This window comes from Trichinella spiralis, assembly GCF_000181795.1.
Source record: "Trichinella spiralis strain ISS 195 chromosome Unknown Scfld2, whole genome shotgun sequence".
Classification (NCBI taxonomy): domain Eukaryota; kingdom Metazoa; phylum Nematoda; class Enoplea; order Trichinellida; family Trichinellidae; genus Trichinella; species Trichinella spiralis.
The window spans coordinates 3,893,438-3,914,229 of NW_003526941.1; the positions used below are offsets into that span (position 1 = coordinate 3,893,438).

The window sequence follows — 20,792 nt, forward strand, 5'->3', positions numbered from 1 at the left end:
AGTGAAAACGTATGGAAAATCTGAAATTAAAAACAGATCAAAATATAGAACAAATCAAAATAATAAATTTATCGCGCTCGTCATAGTTTTCAAAACCATTCTCATAATAATGGCATGCTTATTACAGGTACAAGTCACTGCAACGATCGCATTTCAAACACTTCAGCTATACTGTAGTTTGCAATTTAAGACAAAGGCACAAATAGGCTACGTTTGACGCATGCGTTAAAAAAATAAAATTAATTTAATCATTCATGCTTTTCAGTTGAAACTGAAAAGGAAAAAAATTCCAAAAAAGCATTAAATAACATTATTAACGCAGAAAATTCAAAAAAAAATTCGTTCAACAATTTCAAATAATTGTGAAACGTAAAAGAACGAAGATGAGTGGAAAAAAGAAAAATGAATAACGAAACTTCTCCAATATCTCTAGATATTAATTAATTGAAAATTATTTTGACAAAATATTATTTTTGGTTTAATTTAATCTGTACATCTGCAAAAAATATCCTGATCAATGCACGGGCGTGATATTTGTATTGAAAATATGCGAGCAAATCGTTCGTTCAAATGATGAAAAACTACAGTCGACAATACATGCAGAATGCGCAACGTACATTATTTTAGCACTAATCCAGCTGGGTTGGTTCAACACGGGGCAGAAATTTGCCGTCCATTCGAATGACAACGCGTCGTTCTCCACTTTTGCCCGGCGCCTCAGAAAGCGTCATTTGAAAATCAATCGCCGACATGATACCGTCTCCAAATTTTTCCTCAATCAAACTTTTCAAACTTTTGCCATACTGTACGACCAGTTCGTGAAATCTGTACACGGCGGGATCGTGCATCAGCAACGGGTCGGCAATACGCAACGGACAGCGTTGCATTTCACGCAGGTCGTCATCTTGCAAAGCTGGAACAAGCTGCTTCAACGTAGCTGCTAATTTCGGACTCAGACGGGCTTGGTTGTGAAAAAGCTGCGCACAGTGGACGTTCGTAATTTGACATCTCGACGCGATTTCGTCAAACGTCAAGCCGGAATCCAATTTCGCCTCAAGCAAACGTTTCACGAGATTCTGCTTGTCTTCGACGGTACAAATTGAACTAGCCGATCGGCTTGAATTCAAATTCGACAACAATTTAGCACGACTGAAATGAAATAATCTAAACACCACCGACATTGACTCGCTTGAAAACCTCAGTTCCACCAATTTATTACATTACCTTACAAAATTACAAAATTGATTTTCAGGCTACATTTTCAATTTCAAGGAAACAACCAATATTTTAAAAATATCAACAGCTAAGTTGCTACTAAATCACTCATTCATAATAGCCAATGCTCATAATTCGTTCTTTATTTATTCACTTAAAATTTACCCCGAAATGGATAAAACGACAAACTGTACTTGAGCAAGCAATGCACTAGAATTTCCACATCAGCTGGTGGATATGTTCAGTTGACATTTGAACGATCACACTGCTAACAAAATCATGCATTCAACTTCATGCAATGTTTTCACCATAAATTAATGATTTCAAAAATTCTCCACCAACATAAAAAGCAAATGATAGTAATTTCATGATACTCAAGTATAGTTGTATTAATTTAAATTTCTTTAAATATCATTTAACATAAAATGTATTACAAATGGTACAAAACAATGAATGCAAATTTCCAACACTGCAACATTGCTTTTTGTAAGCAAAAGAGAAGTACTGACTGAATCTTACCAATGTAACAATCTCACCACTTATTACATTATTCTACAATTGCAAATTAGATACTAAAATTACACTTGTTAAATAAATATAATTAAAAATAGAAAAAATACTTACAATGAACGAAGAAATGAGTGAATAATTAAATCTTTTTGCTCTTGTTATTATTTCGTAAAGTTAAATTTTATAAATTTCTCTTCAACAGAGCAACGCAAAATGCCGCTGAGCAATGATCATGGAATTTGCATAAATAAAATGTTTGCAGTGATGATATAATACGAATAATAATAATTGTTATTATTACTATTATTATTGTTTGGCAACAGAAATGATTGATTATAGATTGAAGTTTAAACTTACATTAGTAATAACAACAGCGATGACGATAATAATTTACCACGCGGTTGCAGGATCGGATTTGCAGTTGTCTTCAGCAATGAAATGGGAAAATTCCTGCTCCACAAACAGTCCGCTAATCAAGAAAACTGCATCAGTTTTATGCCCCAATACCGGTGCTTGGATACAAGCCGGACAAATTTGCGACGGTCGTACTCACTGTAGTGGAACCCGAGCCGACGAGCTGGCCTGCGTGCGCGACGTCCACATTAGCAATGCATCGCAGGAGCCGGGCCAGCCGATCGCCGTGCAAGCATTCGTGAACGCGTTGGGCTGTTGGGCGCCTCTGTGCAACAGTGAAAATCCGCTAATCTCACTGCTGCTTTGCCGAAGTGTAGGCGCGGCCGTACCGTCGAGTTCGTTTCCTTTGGCAAATGTCCAACTCAGGCCGGCAGTGAATGTCAACAAGCTTCAGTGTCATACCGATGAAGACCGGGATTTTCAAAGCTGCCTGGCCAACAACGCTGCCGAAGCGACTCAGCTTCTCGTCTGTTCCAAATTGTTCGGTTTGCACTGCATGAAAAAGTGTGAATTTGCTCTCCAAAAACGAAACGGCACTTTGAAGAGTGTAGGATTTCCAAGCGTTCAACTGCCAAATTTAAATTGTCGTTGGAATCTGACCGCTCCGGACAATCACGTTATTGTTGTACACTTCAAACATTTCAACGTACACCCGGATGACAGCCACGAGTGCAAGGAACAAGGCTACGTCGAGCTCGGCTTCAAAGATACGAACAACACTGTAAAACTTTGCAAACTGGAAACACTGCACAAGAAATATACAAGTTTGACAAATTCCATGTGGATTCGACACGTCAGCGCAGATAAACCTCTGCGCAATCCTGGTGCGCAGGGATTCCTACTTCGATTCGAAGTCGTCGCTATGGAAACGGACCTCGGCCAAGGTCCGCTTAAGTCGACCAATGCCCAGCTAACTCCAACAATGATCACAATTATTGCAGTAGCAACGGCAATGGTGATCAGTGTGATTGTACTGATAATTGCTTCAGCGCCTCAATTCAACCGCAAGCTGCGCAACAGACGCACTTTCAGTCAACAAATGACAACACGTCAAGCAACCATGGAAGGGGGATCGTTGGTTCAGCTTCATTGGAACAATCTGACAAATCCCACTAGAAAGGTATTCTGTCCCGATTGCCAATCTTCGTACACCAGCAGCGGTGAATTTTGCCCTCATATGCAAACTCTGGTCAGCTTCATGCGTTCTCCAAATGAAAAGTAACCATACCATTTTACCTTGAAATTATTTAACACATTCCTCGCGTTGCGAATTATTATTTTTTTTGTTAAGAAATTCACTGTCAGAGATGTTGAAATGCCATTTCCAAAGATTCAACTCCGATATACCAGTCGACGTGAACAACAACAATAACGTAGTCACCACAGTCAGCAGTGCAACAATTGATCTTGATCAAATGTATTCTGGAGCCAGTCTGATGGTGCACGGTTCTAGCCTGAGCGTACCGAATCCCAAGCTAATCCACTGCCAGTCAGGAGATTTGAACATCACATACACGGAAACTGGTTCCAAACAATGCAGATCTTGCACAATGACAAGCCTCAGTGAAAAGCAGGCATGCAATATTGTGAAGGAAATTTTACAAATGCCACAGCATTCAAGCAAAAACAACAAGTTAAAGCAAGATCTGCGCATCGGCACGCATCATCATTTTTCCTCCGACCACAATCACAGCGATGACGCACACAAATTGGCAATTGTCAAGCGCAACTGCAAACGTAAGATGCAATCGCCGGTGAACTCTTTGGTCGACAATTTGCACAGGCTAACCATAATCAAAGCGAAACGGAAAAAACGTTCCTATACACAAGAGATCAACATCAGTGCATCCTTCACGACGAACCGTCGGTCGACAGAATCTGGTAAATTATTCATTCATTTAAATATAAAAAATTATTTCAATTATTCAAAAACAATGAGGCTAAAACTAAAGACTGAACTGAAAAATTTCTTTTTAACTTATTACGCAATCTTACGAACAGTGGATTTCCTTTTTGATTTTTCTTTTGATGAAGTTGATAATGGAATTGGCTAAAACGTCGAAATGATCGTTCAGATCCTTAAAATTCTCGCAAATTGACATAACTTCTCGCCTCTGAAATGGAAGACTACAATGAGAAATTATCTCAAATTATTATTGTAAATATCAGATTATAATTTATTTGAACATATACTCAGATAGCGATAGAATTATTCAACGGAGTTCAAATGATACAAAAGTGTAAGAAAGTACAGTATCTCATATTACTGTTTACCACTACTACAATATTTATTTAATAACCATGCCAATTATGTTTATTGCGAATAAAATTAAGTTTCGCATAAATGTACAAGCAAATTATTAAAAATGACACTGAACGTTTCACAAACCTGAAACAGAAATTATTTAACAGTATCCTTAAAGTATTCATAACAAAACGCAGGTACAATAGTTTTATAGCGAAACGCAAAAAAAAAGAACATTAAAAACGAAACATAACACGATATTTTCATTTTCACTAAAGAAAAAAATTTTTTTTTCCGCAGATGCAAATTTGACTACTTTTGTTGAGCAAAGCTATTGGAAACCACCATTTTTGGATCCGAACTGTCACAGTCATTCCACTTTGTCCGTCTGTGGACTGTGTCATGGTAATAATACAACAGAAAGTTGCTACTATCCAACTCGAAGCGTCAGTCGATCCATGTCAATTTCGTCGAATCTATTATGCGCCGGTATTGGACCCCCGATGCTCAGCAGCACTCAACAACCAATGCCAGAACAGAGCACTATTGTTGGAAGCGTTCCGTCAGTTTCATTAAGCGAACCAAAATAAGCCAAGCAATAAATTAAAAACAGTATTCATTTTTCAAATTCAGAAAAAACATCATTATTATAATTAAAAAATAGAACAAACATTTGCTATTTTGTTAATATTATAATATGTTTAATAATCAACTGAATATATGGAATAAATAATACATTATTTATGTGGAAAAAAATGATTACTGCTGAAGACGATGGCAACAAATAATCTCATATACATTAACAAAACAAAAAACTGAACTAAATTTTCAGCAGTGTAGCAGACTTTTGAAACTATAATAACTGATATAAAATTTACGTGGAAAACTGTAAAAGTGATAGTCAAGTATCATGAAGAAAACAAGCCACTTATCATCATTAAATCGACAGTCAGTTTTTCGGCGCATTATCATCATTCTCCCCGTCTTTACCGTCATCTTTGCGGTTGCCTTGTGTGCCATCTTTTTTTGCATCTTCGTCGCTCTTCTCATTACCAGATTGCTGACTGCCGTTGGTATCTGGTCTGCGGTTGTCGAATTCCCTCCGTAACAGATCGGCAAAACTTGGATGCTGCTGCTGTATGATACTGGCCAAACGTTGACTACTGAAACATTATTGTAAATAAATAAACTTTTATAGGAATAAAGAAAATCCATACGCTTGTAACAAATCGTACATGTCTGTTGGACTTGAAGTGAATCCCTCGCTATTTCCCATAATTGATGACATACTGAAAATATTTATGCAATAAACAAATAACCTGTATAAATACAAGGAGGAAAACCGAAAACCACTACTACACATTACTCACAATTCACGCATCGGAGGTTGCTCCATTATGTTGCTTAAAACATTAAAAAACTCTGGATTGTTAACCAGTGTACTCAGTTCTGGAAAAAATCCTCTCATCGTCGGATTCGAATTCCCTTGGTTTCCTGGATTCCTCAACCGTTCTTCAGCAATATTCAAGTTGTTGATAAAACTTTCATTGTCAGGATCCAACTCCAACGCCTTTTTATATGCATTCACAGCCTCAGTGAACCGATTCATACAAGAATAAGCTAATCTGAACAAACAAATAAACAATGAAAAATAAACAGTTCCCCCATTTTACCAAAAGGCTTTCATTTTACCCTAGTCTACCATACGCTTTTCCGTAATTCGAATCCATTTGAATCGCCTTCAAACAGTCTTGAACTGCCATTTGATGACCTTCCAATTTGCTGAACGCAGCAGCGCTGTAAAAATTGAAAAACAAACTTATAAAGAACTTACAAATCTTTCTTACGGAATATAACTTTACAAATTTTACAATTTAACTAATACATAGATCATTCAAAAAGTTTATATGCATATATACATATGAGAAAATAATTTTCACACATTACCGATTGCAAAAGAATGTTGGATTTTTAAACAACTTGATGGCTTCGTTGTATTTTTCCAAAGCTTTTCGAAATTCCCCTTGTTGCATCAGCAGATTGCCTTCGGCTTTTAACTGCTCTGCTTTTTCTTTATCAATCGGAGTCGGATTAGACGAAGCCTGAAAATGGGATAGTTATAATATGAAACAAAGAATTAGAGATTTAAATTGAAAACCTTTTTCCCTAATCCGTCGATATAAATATCATACAAATCTTTATCTGGATAAACATCAGCATCTTCAACGCTAATATTAAATATATTCTGAAGACATCGACATGCCGCTAGAAAAACAAAAGAAAAAATGTAACCGAATGTAAAAAATAACAACAAAAACCTATTGATGATCATAACCATGACAACAGAACGTACTTTCAATTATTTCGCAGACGTCAGATGGATAATCAGAGGTGTAGACTTTTCGTCTGAGATAGTTTATTATTGCCAAAATCAAACCTTTGTCCACCTCGTTACTCATCTCGCAAACAACAACAACAATGAACTCACAAGACTGTACGCTACTAAATGAAAAGCACAACAACCTGCATATCATTAACCTCGGCGAAAATAAATATTAAAAAGTTAATAACGAAAGCAGTTAATACTTATTAAATAATTTTATAATTAAAATTGCATTATATAAAAAAGTATGTATATTTTTTACAGTGAGAATAATTGAAATAAGCAAACAACAATTGCAAGTATATACAACTGCACATGAAAGGATCAGAAAAAAAATGTAATTGTTTTATTATCCTTATACTAAAAGGTAACTTAAAAAACATCATTTTAAAATATGCTTTACAATATAATTACTCAGGAACTGCTTTTCTAAATATGCATTCACAAAAACATGTACAGTAAACATACAGTAACCTACATTACACGTTTAAATGTTATCCAGCACGTTCATTTGCTCATAAAATGATTATTACTTCAATTCAATCCAAATATTGCTTTTAAAACAGTAAATTTTTAACAACAGAACATTAAGAATTTATAAATTCACCATGTAAAATAAAATTATACGCAATTCAGATCGATGATCTTACTCTTTCAACTCTTATGCATGGCTTCATTTTAAAATAAAAAATTATATTTGTATACAAACGGCCATTTTACAAATTTCATAAAATTACTTTAAAACTGAAAAATCAGAATCAGTCAATTTTCCAAGTCTGGTCAAATGAAGAAATTTTTAATTCAATTTAATGTAATAAATGATTTCCACATTACTTCGATAAAGCTAAATGCATATATAAAAATAAATAGACTATACTGGATTAGAAGTTTCATTAGACTGTACAAAAATTTACCAAGCATTTCTAATATATAAAATAAAAGGTGTATTTTATTAGAGAAAATTATTTTCTTCCATTGAAGAATAATGAATCACGCATCATGATGGTCAAACTGGAAAAAGGTATAAGATACAGAAAAATAGTTTTCATTCAGCTTCACAAATATGCTACCGCACATGTTTCGCTAAAATAACTGAAATTCAGTAAAAGAATGGCTGTGCTCCGAATGGCCATTGGAAGTATACTGCAAATCAACGCACATACAACTGAAAATAAAACAACACACTTGATTACAGGAAATAAAATAATATTTAAAAAAATACAGTTCTACCGATTTTCTTCTGTATTGCGTTTGAATTCAATGGAACCTTGAATTACATCACTTTGTTCAACCTGAAACGGTTTCACGTACAAAACAGTCTGCAGCCAGTGTGTAGGTCTAAAATAAATGAAACAATTCCCATTTTCAGCGGAAAATCAAAGCCAACATCTCAAAAGCATAAATAAGAGATGTTTAAATAATAAATAAAAAAATTACGATAAAATAAATGAATAAATAAATAAATAAATGCAAAAAATTTGCTGTGGATCTAATAATCGAAACTCACGCTTCGAATGGTGCAGTGTCAAGTTCCACTTGAGCAGGAAACAAGGCGTTGAACCAAATGCAAAAGCCAAAAACATCACCTCTGCCAATGCATTCACAACTGAATTTGCCCTTTAAAAACAACCAATTAATTAAAAGTTTAATTGAGAAAATTGAAATTTCGCCAACTTACTTTCAATGATTGTAAATCTTCTTCTTGAACAGTTCTCAGGTCAAGTTCGAATAATTTCGCTTGAATACCCATCACTTCTTCAGGAGCGATGTCATGGCAAACCATCTTACCTAACGGTCAAACAAAAAATCCATATATGCACACAGCAGTGACCCCAATACAATACTGTTCGATAAATCTTAATTTCGACAATTTTTGACTCCAAAGTTCAAAATATAAGAACCCAGTAACACCATTTACTTGTATTTTGCTACAACCTTAGATGTTGCGTTGCAAATTTTCCTAATAAAAAGTGTAACATCGAAATGAAATAATAAAATTAAATGTAGTATTCCTTTGTTTGATCACTCTGCTAGTTTTTTCATTCACTAAGAGTAAATAAGAGTTGAGAATAAAATTGTAATAATCACGGAACAGTGATATTATTTTTCCCTGCTAATAAGAGTGTGCAAATTCCGACTGATGCAGTGTTAATGTGAAATAATTAAAAAAGAAAACCATTTGCTTTTTAGTGATAATAAATTTAGATGGATAGAAAATTTTACGATATGAAGACGACAGACATGAAAATAGAAAATTTTACGTTCGTTTTCAGACATTCAGCAGCAATTGCATAACTGAATTTGTTGAGATATTAACAACAATAGCAATTGAATGATAGCAACAGTTATAGAAGCGAATAAATGATAACAATAATAATATTATGAATAAAAGTATGACAAACAATTGAACAAGTGCAAATGTGTGTGTGTATCCAAATAACAGACGTTCGACAGCTTCGAAAAAGCTCACAATGGTCTTGTGTCTAATTTTCGTCACCTTTGACGGCTTGAATTTCGATGATTCTTCAGAAGCAAACAACATTCTCATAACTTTTCTCTTGCAAAATAACCAGACGCAAAAATGAAAATTCCCATTCAACAAATGATATGCAAAAAAAGAAAGAAAAAGACAGGAAGGGAGAGGGAGAAACAGAAAAGATGAAGAAGAATTTCCAAGTTTTGGCATTCAAAAAGGGAATCGATGCAAATTAATCAACTTCAACAAACAGCAATCATATGCCTACCTCACAACTTCCTCGTTTGCAAAGATGTCACCTGAAAAGCTGAGCAATATCGAAGGCGGAGCGCAGCAGAAAACACAAACGCAAATTCGATAAACGAGATAAGCATAAACCCGTAAACAAAAAAGAATATATAAATAAACAAATATGGTATTTATTGACAAAAATTCATTGAAAACAAACATTTATTCAATATTCAAATTTATCACCATTTTCTTTCCTATTTCTATAGAGCAATGTTTTTATTTTTCGAAAAAGATTGCTCTCTTGAAAATTCCTTTATTATACTTACTTATCATGTTATTGGTTTATAAAGAAAAAAATTGAATTATCAGAAAATCCAACAAACTGCTGAAAAGTTCAAGTGAACAGTTTGTTCATTCATTCAGCGTAGTATAATGTTTAGAAGAAATCTAAAAAAAATACTACAATGCTCAATTGGATTAATTGTTCAATGAAAATGGTATATCACTAGGCGACTGGGAAACAAAATGCTTAATTCCAATTCAAACTAAAGCCTACAACACCAATAATGGATGAGAAAGTATCGATTGAGAAAAGAAAAGAATTTCGTCGAAAAATTATTCAAAATACCTCTCATTCAACACCAATACACGGCATAGAAAAGCTTGGGAAAAAATAAGATAATATTTCAAATTTTTCACCATTGTGCATTTGTGATGTGATTTTATCGAGCTTATCGATGCTTGAAGAAAAAGAAAGAAAGAAGAAACAAACTTTTCATTGGTACAAAAATACACCGCAAAAGTGATGCTAATTTATTTAACTACTTATTTACTTATTTATTATAATTTAAAAAAAACTATATGAAAAAATTTTTTTTCTTTCATCAAGTCAAAAATCAAATTTGTTTGTGAAAGCGCAAACAAACAATTGTTATTGGATTGAATTTCATCCAGCTCTTTGAAATTCAACTTCTCTCTCATCGTATCTTTCTCTTTTGGTCTCGCTCAAGCAGACAATTCAACTATCGCAGCTTCGTCTTGATAGGCTGCTCCTACTTTATTGATTGTAAAATAAATAATGAGGAAGGAATTTTTCAAATTACATTCAATTAAATCACTGCAACACTGTTAATTATAAAACAGGCCGATGATTGCGTCAACAAATATTAAAAACAAGCTAAACAAATAATAAACAAACATGCGTATATTAGCATTTATGTACTTAATATTATGCTTTTTTTCTGTTATTTCTATTTCCTTCGCTACAATATTTGCCATTATGGATAAAATTAAATATTCAGTGATTGCAATCAAAATAGCAGCACTAAATAGTAAGTGAAAAAGGCAAAGATTGAAAAAGTTTCTTAACAATCTACGTCGCCGTTTCTGAGCCGGCTAAAAGAAAAAGACAAAGCAGAAGAAGAAGAAGAAGAAGAAGCCGTCCTTTTCAACAAACAGAACTGAAATTGGGCGGAGTCAACAGAGGTCCAACCAACATCCGTTCCAACAAGCCAAAATTCTCTTTCCAATTCGATTCTCACTGACGGCCGGTTGACGAGCTCGCAACAAGTGCAAGCAATTCAAGCAAGTTGGGCAAAAGTCTCATTTCATAAGCATACCTCACATACTCACACACACGAGTGCACGTACACACACACACACACACACACACACGCATATATACACATGTCCATATGCATATGTATTTATACATATGTAAATGCTCATGTGCATAGATTATATGCATATTTTGGAAAAAAAGGATCATCATAATCATCACGAATAAAATATTTTTCTATAACTGTTAAAGTGAAAAGTGCAATTCTAGAATTGGTTATCACTGGAAGATCACGTATACATATATATACATAACCACCGAAAGTACACAGCAACAGCGGTGGCAGTAAAAACAGCAACAACAAAAGCTGACAGAGAGAGACAGAGAAAGAAGACGAGATACAACAACCAGACACACGCGTACGCACAAACATCGACACTATCGACTCAAGCTTGTTCAAGAAAGCCAATTTCAAACAAAGCCGCTTAATTGGCTAGCCAAAATTAATTGGCTGGCCAGTAAGTTCGCCAGAACCAAGTGGGCAACTTTAATTGGACACTGCCAGTGCCAACACCTCTGAAAAGCAGAAAACCCTCGTCCATCTGTGCATACATATATGCATATGGTAACTGTAAGTATTGAAAAGAAGAAAAAAACAACAACAACAATAGCCACAAACAAACAACCCGACAATGTCGAGGTTAGTTGAAAATTTCAGCTCCAATAATAACATGGTACCGTTGTTGGCGTTGAAACTTCTGATCGCCGGTATACTAATTGCTTGCCCCTGCCGAGGGTTAATTTGCTACATGTGCGCCACCAGCCCCGGTGCATTCGACCACGTAACTACGGACAATTTCCGAATCAAAGTGGATTTACGCCTGCCGTTCTGCCGTCGATTGGAAACGGTACAATGCGACCGTGATCAAAATGCCTGCCTTTCCATTTTAACTTACATGCCTGAAACGAACAGCTATTGGCTTGGCAAAGGTTGCACAAAAATCCGTGAACCGTTCGAATCGATCGGCTGCACCAGTTCAAGCACAACACATTTGGAAGCACCAATTGGTGACCAAATTTCACAACGCGCTCGTATTTCATCCGGTCAAACAATGCAAGACGTCTGCCTGTGCAATCGCAACTACTGCAACGCAAGCACTCGGGCCAGATTTAGCATCACTTTGACAGGTTCGTTAATAATAATAATAATAGCCATATTCCATTATTGGTGTCGAATGTGACGTTGATGCTGCTTGATTTATTATTTGATCCATTCGTTGCTCAAACTGAACTTGAAATATATACTTCATGAAAATCCGTGCCCACTGTCATCGTTTATACTTAATTAATAAAGCTTTTCATATATTTTGGCTTACTTATTATACTTTTGGTCACTTTTTCACTCTTTACTCGCGTATTTTCTTTCTTTATTGTTCTGCTTATTACTGTTATTATTTTCATTGAGTAAATAATTTCATTCAGTTATCACTTGAATTCGTTCAAATCAAGCAACCTCAAATTCCCCGGGGAGTAATTGCATAAAACTCTGATAACTAATTCGCTAAGCGGTGCATATTTGCTTCGCTTGAATTTCAACTTACCGATCATGTTCTCATACTCTTGATGAACCATACGATCCATATCAACACCATACAATTTCATCACGTCGTACCAGGATTCGGCTCTGCAAAAAAGCAAGTGAACAAAATTCCATTTTTTGGACGTGCAAACAGTGCCTAGATATGATGAACTGCGTTTGCCCGACAGGAATAATAAACATATGCACTCGTTCGGGAAACATCAAACCATCCTGTTGTACAAAAATCATTAAATTTATGATTGGAATAGTGAAATAAAAATCAAAGAATAACAATCAATCCGTAAAAAAAGTATCGCAAATCACCTTGTGAAGCCATCGATTTCGAGCGGAGATCACCGATGGTAACATCCATTCCGTCATCAAACCATAACCCTGCAAAATTTTCAATGTGCTGTTGTTGTTATTGTAATGTTTTTTAGGAAGCCATCCAAAAAATTGACTTTAAACTAACCATCCATTCGCTGACGATACAATCGACCGAGCCTTGCAGTTGTAGTTTCTGAAAATGGACAATTGCGATTGATTGAACAAGTTTCCGCCGTTCTTAACACTGCAACTTAGCATAAATTGAAAACAAATCACTTATGACCAAATTTCAATACTTTAAATCTCATCTATTCAATGAGAAGCAAATTGAATAATGAACTCAATGCATCTTCGCGAAAAGAAAGAAAAAAAACAATTTCTACATCCTATCTATATCAGCTAAATATTATTTAAATGTCTAAATGGATTTGAAATATCATTTGGAAGAAAATTTAATTAAATTAAATTTTAAATGTTACAAAAGATGAAATTATTTATTTCATTTGTAATTCAATCTCTTTTCATTTCAATATTATTATTACTGATAATCGAATATGACTGATGAATTTAAAACTGCTTTGAAGAAATATAATTGTGAATATAGAATAACACATGAAACAAATGCAGAAATGGCGTTGTTTCATTTATAGGAGCAGAAGCAGTGCTGCTGCAGCAGCAGCAATAAGCAAAGTTAAGCCAACCAAGCGTCAGTCAATCGACGCCAGAAGATGAGGCAACATGAGAGATATAATTAAATAGCGTCAATCAACCACTTCTGTCTGTTCTTACAATCTCAGTCAAATCAAAACAACACTAGTGTCAAGCGAATTGAACAAATCTTTGAAGTGATATTTTTAGATAAGCTAGTAATAAATAGAGAATTTTTTAAAAATCAAAAAACAATTGAATTTAAACATTAGAAAAGAGAAAAACTAATTTCACCACTTTTTGAAATTCAACGACAACTCATTTAAAACATTAATATATTTTCTTCAAGCAATAAGATCAGAAATATGCGTTTAAACAGCTCTGCAATTTTGTATGATCTGTATAATTTGAAAAAAAGAAATCAGCATTCAGTTACGAACACTAACAAATGTTGCTTAAGTGAACAATTTAACGCTAATTAAAATACAATTTCAAAGACTCACTTCTACGGGAACGTTGTGTACTTGCACTTTGTCCACCATATTGTTGTCAGAAATTATTCTTCTCATATGGTTAACAATATCCGACGCTTCCACTGCGTGGACTGAAAATGCGTTTTGAATTTAAAAAAAATGCTTTTTTTCAAACAACCCTAATAATAAAGTTTATACCAAGTTTGGCACCAGCTTGACACGCAAACACGGACAGTATACCTGAAAGCAGAATGAACATTATCATAATTGCAACGAGATGTCCAAAAGCAAAACAACAGAAAAAAACAATAACTTTACTGCATGAGAAGTAAAATATTTTTGCTTTAATCAATAAAATTACACTTTACAAAAAGAACTGAAGCAAACTGCCAAGAAAGCAGTAAAAACATCCCAAATAAATTTCAAGAAAAAAATTAGCACCTGTACCAGCACCAACATCGAGAACAACTTTGCCAGATATGAAATTGGAATTTCGTTGCAACGCTTCCCTGTAATGAGAAATATCAGTGTATTTATTATAATTTAGGACAAACTCACTGATAAGCTTTCGTCCTTCTCGTATCTAAAATCATGTGCAGGTGACATTGTGGATCAGAGTAAGATTCAAAATAGGATTCGTCGTCATCTGTAAAATAAAAATATACAATTTAAATGAACAATCTGAAACATCACCCAATCAATCAATCAATAACCTGTGCATGTTCGACGCCGCTTCCGAGTCGCTTTCGAAGTCATAGCTAAATTATACAAGAAAAATTTAATTTTCGAAAAAGGATGATTTCGAGAATTACTGTAAATATTGTAAATCAGGTATAAATTTACGTGATTAAAATTTCAATGTATTGTATTAAAATTACAAGTGAATAATTTCTATAAATTTTCTTTTGATCATTACAGTTGAACATCGCAAAGTTTGCAATAAATTTTTGATGATTACTTATCAAAAAATGCCGAGTGCAAAAGAAAAACATTCACATGCAATATTAAAATGCAAATAAAAAGTTCGATTCGGTTGTCAATTTAAAACAAAATAAAATTCGAATTAATTGGTCGTTCGCTTGTGCAAACTTTGAATGAGAAATTGTAATTTTTCAATTTCACCACGGTAACATAAACCGAAACTTGCTAATTGAATATAATTTCTCCAATTTTATAAAAAGTTCATCAGCTTGAGAAAAAAAAATATATTATTTTCCTTATTTCAATGCGACATGATAAATTTTGTTTGATTTCTTGTTCAAAAAGTACCCAAAATGGAAAATAAAATCTCCTCCCCTGAAGGGTAGAACTGCGATCAATGTCGTCATGTTGATGAACCCGAATGCTTTAATGCACGGTAAAACGCAGGCCATTGAACGATATACAATTTCGGCCGAAATTTAATCGTCGGCTTACAGACAATCGACCATGGCTGGCAAGGCCAATAAATTCACATTATAATCGCTTGAACAGAATTTAATTTTTCAAAAAAGAAATAAGAATAGCAAAATTATTTCACACAATTTCTGTTCACATTTTCTCAACTAGCATGCAAGATGATTTTGAATTAGAATCAAAAATGATCAATGTTGATAAAAATATTTTAAAAAATGAATAAATAAGAAATCAAAATATTCAAATAATCAAATAAATTTGATTTGAAGACAAATATGTAGAAAAGAAAGAAAAGACAAAAAATAGTAGTAAATTACGTCATTGAAGAGGGAAATTATTTTTCTCATAGAATGTTGAACTTTTTGGGAAAATCCCGGACAGAAAATTTGGCTAAACTTTTCTTGACCCAGGCACGACCGTATTGCTTACGTGCGTTGCAAGCAGAATGGGTGGCTACGTGCAAAAACTTCGCCAACGAATAGAAAGCATTTAGGTCAAACTGACAAGCAAGCAAGAAATTTAAGTGGTCTGATAGCGCCACAGACGATCACTTTCAGTTCACCGCAGCAACAAATCACCAAACGTTTCCAACAATTTTCATCGGCAACAACAAAAATCAGGTAAAAAATTTCATTCTCATATTTCATTATTATTAAATATTTTATTTAAAACAACAAATCTATTGGTCATACAATTGAAAAAGCTGATCTTAATTCACACATATATACCCCCCCTCCCCCAATCTGCATGTTCTAAACAACATTATATTATTATTTCAATAAAATCCAAATGTTGCCGAGCCAAACAATTGATCATAGATGATAGATAGTGAATTACAATATTCAGCGTGCATCGCTCAACCGTGCGAAATTAGCTTACTGAAATTATGAAAATGAATAATAATTTTAAAGTTCAAAAGTCGACTTCAACAATGAATGAATGCAAATGAGATACAAGAACATAAACGATACAACAATTATTATAAAGCACAACAGATAATTCATCTCTGAGCTTTTTTTGAAAAAAAAGAAGGGGATTGTATAAATTCAGACTGTGACATGAAGAAGAAACTAGACTCTCAGCGTATGAAAAGAGCTGTTTACTAGGCCGAATGATGTCCTTCACACATGGTCGACTGTGTTCCGGCTTTACAAGGTCAGTTCCCATCACTCGCTGAGCAATATTTTCATTTTGCACAAAGCTTATTTCTCATTTCGATTTAAAAAGACGATAAATTTGATTAAGGAAAAATATAATAAAGGTGGCAATAAGCAATGCCAAAAAAATAGAAAGAAGCCACATAAATTCAGACATAAACACCCAAAGCAGACGTGAAACAACAGCTGATGCAGCTGGCTAGACAGACGCTCAGGAAGCAAGATGTTGAGAAACGTTTCCCAAATAGCAACTTTTATACTATAGTCTAGTCGACGAAACAACTGCTTCGTCTGAAAATAAAAAATTGCTTCTTCACCAATCCACCGTTAGAAACAGCTTTTTCCTCCTCCCCCACCCTCTGAACCCTCGAAAAATTCAAAATCAACAATTAATTTCCAATTAAAAGTTTTCAATAAGAAAATAATTATTAAAAAAACCATATTATCATCTAGATCAAGAATCAGTGTTGGATTTGTAAAAAAAATACTTCTCTCAAATTCAACAACGTGTAAAAAAAGAATGATCGCTTAATTTTAAAGCTCTGCTTCAACAACCAATTCAAAATTTCCAAGAATCAAAAAAGATATCGAATCGATGAAAATGAATTAAAAATTTTAATCCAAAACTGCCTGCCATTGGTTGGAATAGAAATGAAAAGACGAACAATTTCAACTTTGTCAAAAATAGGTTGCATTTAAGTTAATTTGTGCTTTTCAATTTCGAAATTATTCATTTTATTTGGAGAACATTTTCCATTCAGTAAAGTTTCAATTGAAAAAAATCACACACAACCAACCTGATTGATATCAAAAACCCACTAGCACATTCTTTGAGCAATCAGCTTTATCGCGTAGAAAAAAGAATTATGAAAGAAAAAAACGCAAATTTTTTTCTTTTACAGAAAATATTTAAAAAAAAGAAGAATACAATAATGTTGAACATGATCTGGCCATTGACCACGGCAACGTTGTTGCTTGGTGCAATAACGCCGTTCAGTCGAGGTGAAGTGTTCACGTCGATGGCCAACATCGACATGCTATTGCAAATGGGTGAAGATGTGTCACGTATTATTGACAACTATGTCGAAGAAGATGAACGACGTCTGGAACAATTGAAAAAGTAGAAATTTACATATACACCAGACCCAACAAACCAAATGAATAACCGTTTCAGATTATCCGCCGAATACAAGTCCCACAAAGTGCAAGTGCACGGCCAAGAAGGTACTGACAACGTCATTGTGAACCCGGTCGAAAGTTTTGCCATTGTCAAACAGCTCGCGGACAGCTGGCGCTACGTGGAACAGTTGATGAAAACTAATTCGGCCGAAAGTACCAACCGACCACTTTCAAACAGATTATTGTGATTATTAATTGTAATTGTGAAATTTTCCATTTATCAGAATTGATACAAAATTTCACCCATCACACGCACAACTCGGTCGTCAGACCTCCAAGTGAAGAGGATGTGATCGGCACGGCGGTCGGATTGATGCGCATTCAGGATGTATACAAATTGGACACTCACGACATGGCCGAAGGGAAAATCAGAGGTGTTCTCGATGGACGCAAACTAACAGGTATTGAAAATTTTCATACGTATACGTATATCATGTTTTATTTTTTTTTCCAAATTTCAGCCTACGATTGCTTGGAAATTGCCCGAGTAGCTTATAATAAACAAGATTTCTATCACACTCTGCTTTGGGCAACCGAAGCTTGGGATCGTGTGCAAAAAGAGGACGAACCGACCATTGACGAGGCGACCGTATTGGAATATATCGCCTTCGCCATGTTCAAGCAAGGCAACATCGAATGGGCCATCCATTACACAACGCTGATCAAACAAGTCGATCCGAATCACCCCAGGGCGTCGGGAAATTTGAAATATTACCAAGATTTATTAGATCCAGAAGGCAAGCCCAGAAAAATTGACCCAAAAAAGCTGCCACCGCCGACAAACCGTCGTCCTGACGATCTCAGCATCCCTGAACGAGACGTCTACGAGGGGCTGTGTCGCAGTGAATATCCAATAGTCAGTATACTGACTTCAACGTTCAATTCTTTTCCACCGTACCTGACGATAGATATCTTTAGTCTGACAAAGATCGTGCCAAATTGTACTGCTATTACAAACGCAACCGACCCTATTTGAAATTAGCACCAATCAAGGTCGAAGTGATGCATTGGAAACCAAAAATCGTCTACTTCAGAGGTGTCATTTCTGATGAAGAAATTGCTGTCATCAAGCAACTCGCTTCACCATTGGTAGAATGTTTTTCATTATTTAAGTTTATCAAAAATCAAACAACACTATTCAAAAATTTAAACTCTGTTCATTTTCAGCTGAAACGAGCGACCGTACACAACGCCGATACTGGACAATTGGAAACGGCAAGCTACAGAATCAGCAAGAGGTAAATTGAAATTCAACTCCAAAAGAAGAAACAATTTTCACATCTCAAACGTGAAAAGTTGAACAAGTAATATACGCAAATGTAATGGTTTATTCTTGCAGCGCTTGGCTTAAAGATACAGAACACGAAGTTGTTAAACGCATATCTGATAGAATTGACATGATGACAGATTTGACAATGGAAACTGCTGAACTTTTGCAGGTAGTTCGACAAATTCTTCTCATAATAATACATTCAAGCTATATTTACAAAAACGCCTATTCAGATTGCTAATTACGGTATCGGCGGACACTACGATCCTCATTTCGACATGTCTACAGTAAGTCAATTTAAACTTTTATCCAATAATTCAAATTTACAACCAATTCAACGTGAACACTGTTTAAGAAAAATAAATAAATGAATAAATGAAAAAAAATTATTTTTCCATCTTCAATGCTCTTTAAAATTTCTAAAGTGAAAATCAACTTATAAGAAAAAGAGAACAAACTCAAAACGTTTATCAATATATTAAAAACTGGGTAAAATTATGAGCGACAATATGACAAACATTTTTCAGCGAGGTGAAAGCGATCCGTACGAAGAAGGGACCGGAAATCGCATCGCCACCGTTCTATTTTACGTAAGCCATTACTGATTTTTCTTTTGCTTTTTTAGACAAATGATCCGTACAGTTTCGAAAGTTTAAATGCAGGAAACCGAATAGCAACCGTACTGTTTTATGTAGGTTATTTATATAAAAGTTATATTTTGTTCATGTTGTTGTACAAACTCTTATTCTTAAAAGCAAAGATTGTTAAAATGGAAAACAATATCGAAATTGCACGACGATCATAAATAACAACTTGCACATATTATATGAAATGGCATTATTATTTTTATAGATTTCACAACCGGAAGCTGGGGGCGGAACTGTATTCACTAGTCACAAAATTACTGTCGAACCAAGCAAAGTAATTTAACTTATTTTATCCATTTACTGGAGTTTTATTTCCAATGTTCACAGTACGACGCCGCGTTTTGGTTTAACGTATTGCAAGGAGGAGAGCCAGATATGAGTACGCGACATGCAGCATGTCCTGTGCTGGCGGGTACAAAATGGGTGGCTAACAAATGGATTCACGAAAGAGGGCAAGAATTTCGTCGTCCTTGTTCTACGAAAGAAACTGACTATGAATAAGCGACTCCTACGTACGCTGAAACTGCTCTAAATTTTTACCATTGTTCTTTTTTTTCAACTTTATCAAACATTTCACTTTATCCTATTATTATTATTATTATTATTATTATTATTATTATTATTGTTAACTGTTTCAACTGTATTAAAGATGTCACGTGCGTTTCATTTCTCTTTTCATTATAGCGAATTCGAACAAACAATGACGAATAGGAAATTGAAACATGCAAAACCACATACATAAAACGAAATAACAGATCTCTTACCTTATGAGTAATCTTCTTAATTACTATTTCTTCGTCCTATAAGCACCTTCTTACTCTGCATACAATTATAAACAAAACTACTGACCAAGTCGGCTACTTGATTCAAATTTTATCACTTAATTTACAGTATAATAAATAATACTTGAGTGTCACAATGTTTTTACTGAACATGTTATAAGCATCATTGATATCAGTAAATTTAGTAAGCATGCTAAATTATTTACTTTAAATAAATATTTATTTGAAAGTATGGTATTTACAACTGTAGTGTGAATTATTTTAGCAATAAGAAGTTAGTTAACAATGAGGAGCGTTATTATC

General features: G+C 34.4%; 7 protein-coding genes across 7 annotated transcripts; 3 read left to right on the forward strand and 4 right to left on the reverse strand.

Annotated features, from left to right (window-relative positions):
• Positions 1–629: 629 nt before the first annotated feature.
• On the reverse strand, positions 630–1,181 carry Tsp_03340 (cyanase). Its single transcript, XM_003379636.1, has one exon. The coding sequence runs from the start codon at positions 1,179–1,181 to the stop codon at positions 630–632; it is 552 nt and encodes a 183-aa protein (XP_003379684.1).
• Positions 1,182–2,050: 869 nt separating this feature from the next.
• Positions 2,051–4,974, forward strand: Tsp_03341 (putative CUB domain protein). Its single transcript, XM_003379637.1, has 3 exons — positions 2,051–3,299; positions 3,445–4,020; positions 4,685–4,974. The coding sequence occupies exons 1-3, from the start codon at positions 2,051–2,053 to the stop codon at positions 4,972–4,974; spliced, it is 2,115 nt and encodes a 704-aa protein (XP_003379685.1).
• Positions 4,975–5,333: 359 nt separating this feature from the next.
• Positions 5,334–6,843, reverse strand: Tsp_03342 (small glutamine-rich tetratricopeptide repeat-containing protein B). Its single transcript, XM_003379638.1, has 7 exons — positions 6,738–6,843; positions 6,543–6,649; positions 6,332–6,486; positions 6,077–6,181; positions 5,755–6,009; positions 5,602–5,673; positions 5,334–5,547 (listed from the first exon to the last, which is right to left on the reverse strand). Exons 1-7 carry the CDS (start codon positions 6,841–6,843, stop codon positions 5,334–5,336), a joined length of 1,014 nt encoding a protein of 337 aa, XP_003379686.1.
• An 886-nt stretch (positions 6,844–7,729) lies between these two features.
• On the reverse strand, positions 7,730–8,550 carry Tsp_03343 (putative protein arginine N-methyltransferase 2). The gene is made up of 3 exons (XM_003379639.1): positions 8,446–8,550; positions 8,275–8,384; positions 7,730–7,778 (listed from the first exon to the last, which is right to left on the reverse strand). Exons 1-3 carry the CDS (start codon positions 8,548–8,550, stop codon positions 7,730–7,732), a joined length of 264 nt encoding a protein of 87 aa, XP_003379687.1.
• A 1,388-nt stretch (positions 8,551–9,938) lies between these two features.
• On the forward strand, positions 9,939–12,273 carry Tsp_03344 (hypothetical protein). The gene is made up of 3 exons (XM_003379640.1): positions 9,939–9,971; positions 11,303–11,451; positions 11,751–12,273. The coding sequence occupies exons 1-3, from the start codon at positions 9,939–9,941 to the stop codon at positions 12,271–12,273; spliced, it is 705 nt and encodes a 234-aa protein (XP_003379688.1).
• Positions 12,274–12,905: 632 nt separating this feature from the next.
• Positions 12,906–14,815, reverse strand: Tsp_03345 (protein arginine N-methyltransferase 2). Its single transcript, XM_003379641.1, has 6 exons — positions 14,773–14,815; positions 14,618–14,705; positions 14,501–14,568; positions 14,090–14,190; positions 13,084–13,131; positions 12,906–13,004 (listed from the first exon to the last, which is right to left on the reverse strand). The coding sequence occupies exons 1-6, from the start codon at positions 14,813–14,815 to the stop codon at positions 12,906–12,908; spliced, it is 447 nt and encodes a 148-aa protein (XP_003379689.1).
• A 2,737-nt stretch (positions 14,816–17,552) lies between these two features.
• On the forward strand, positions 17,553–20,208 carry Tsp_03346 (prolyl 4-hydroxylase subunit alpha-1). The gene is made up of 12 exons (XM_003379642.1): positions 17,553–17,731; positions 17,786–17,943; positions 18,015–18,191; positions 18,252–18,646; positions 18,709–18,879; positions 18,958–19,028; positions 19,130–19,229; positions 19,294–19,347; positions 19,588–19,650; positions 19,686–19,751; positions 19,913–19,981; positions 20,035–20,208. Exons 1-12 carry the CDS (start codon positions 17,553–17,555, stop codon positions 20,206–20,208), a joined length of 1,677 nt encoding a protein of 558 aa, XP_003379690.1.
• Positions 20,209–20,792: the final 584 nt, after the last annotated feature.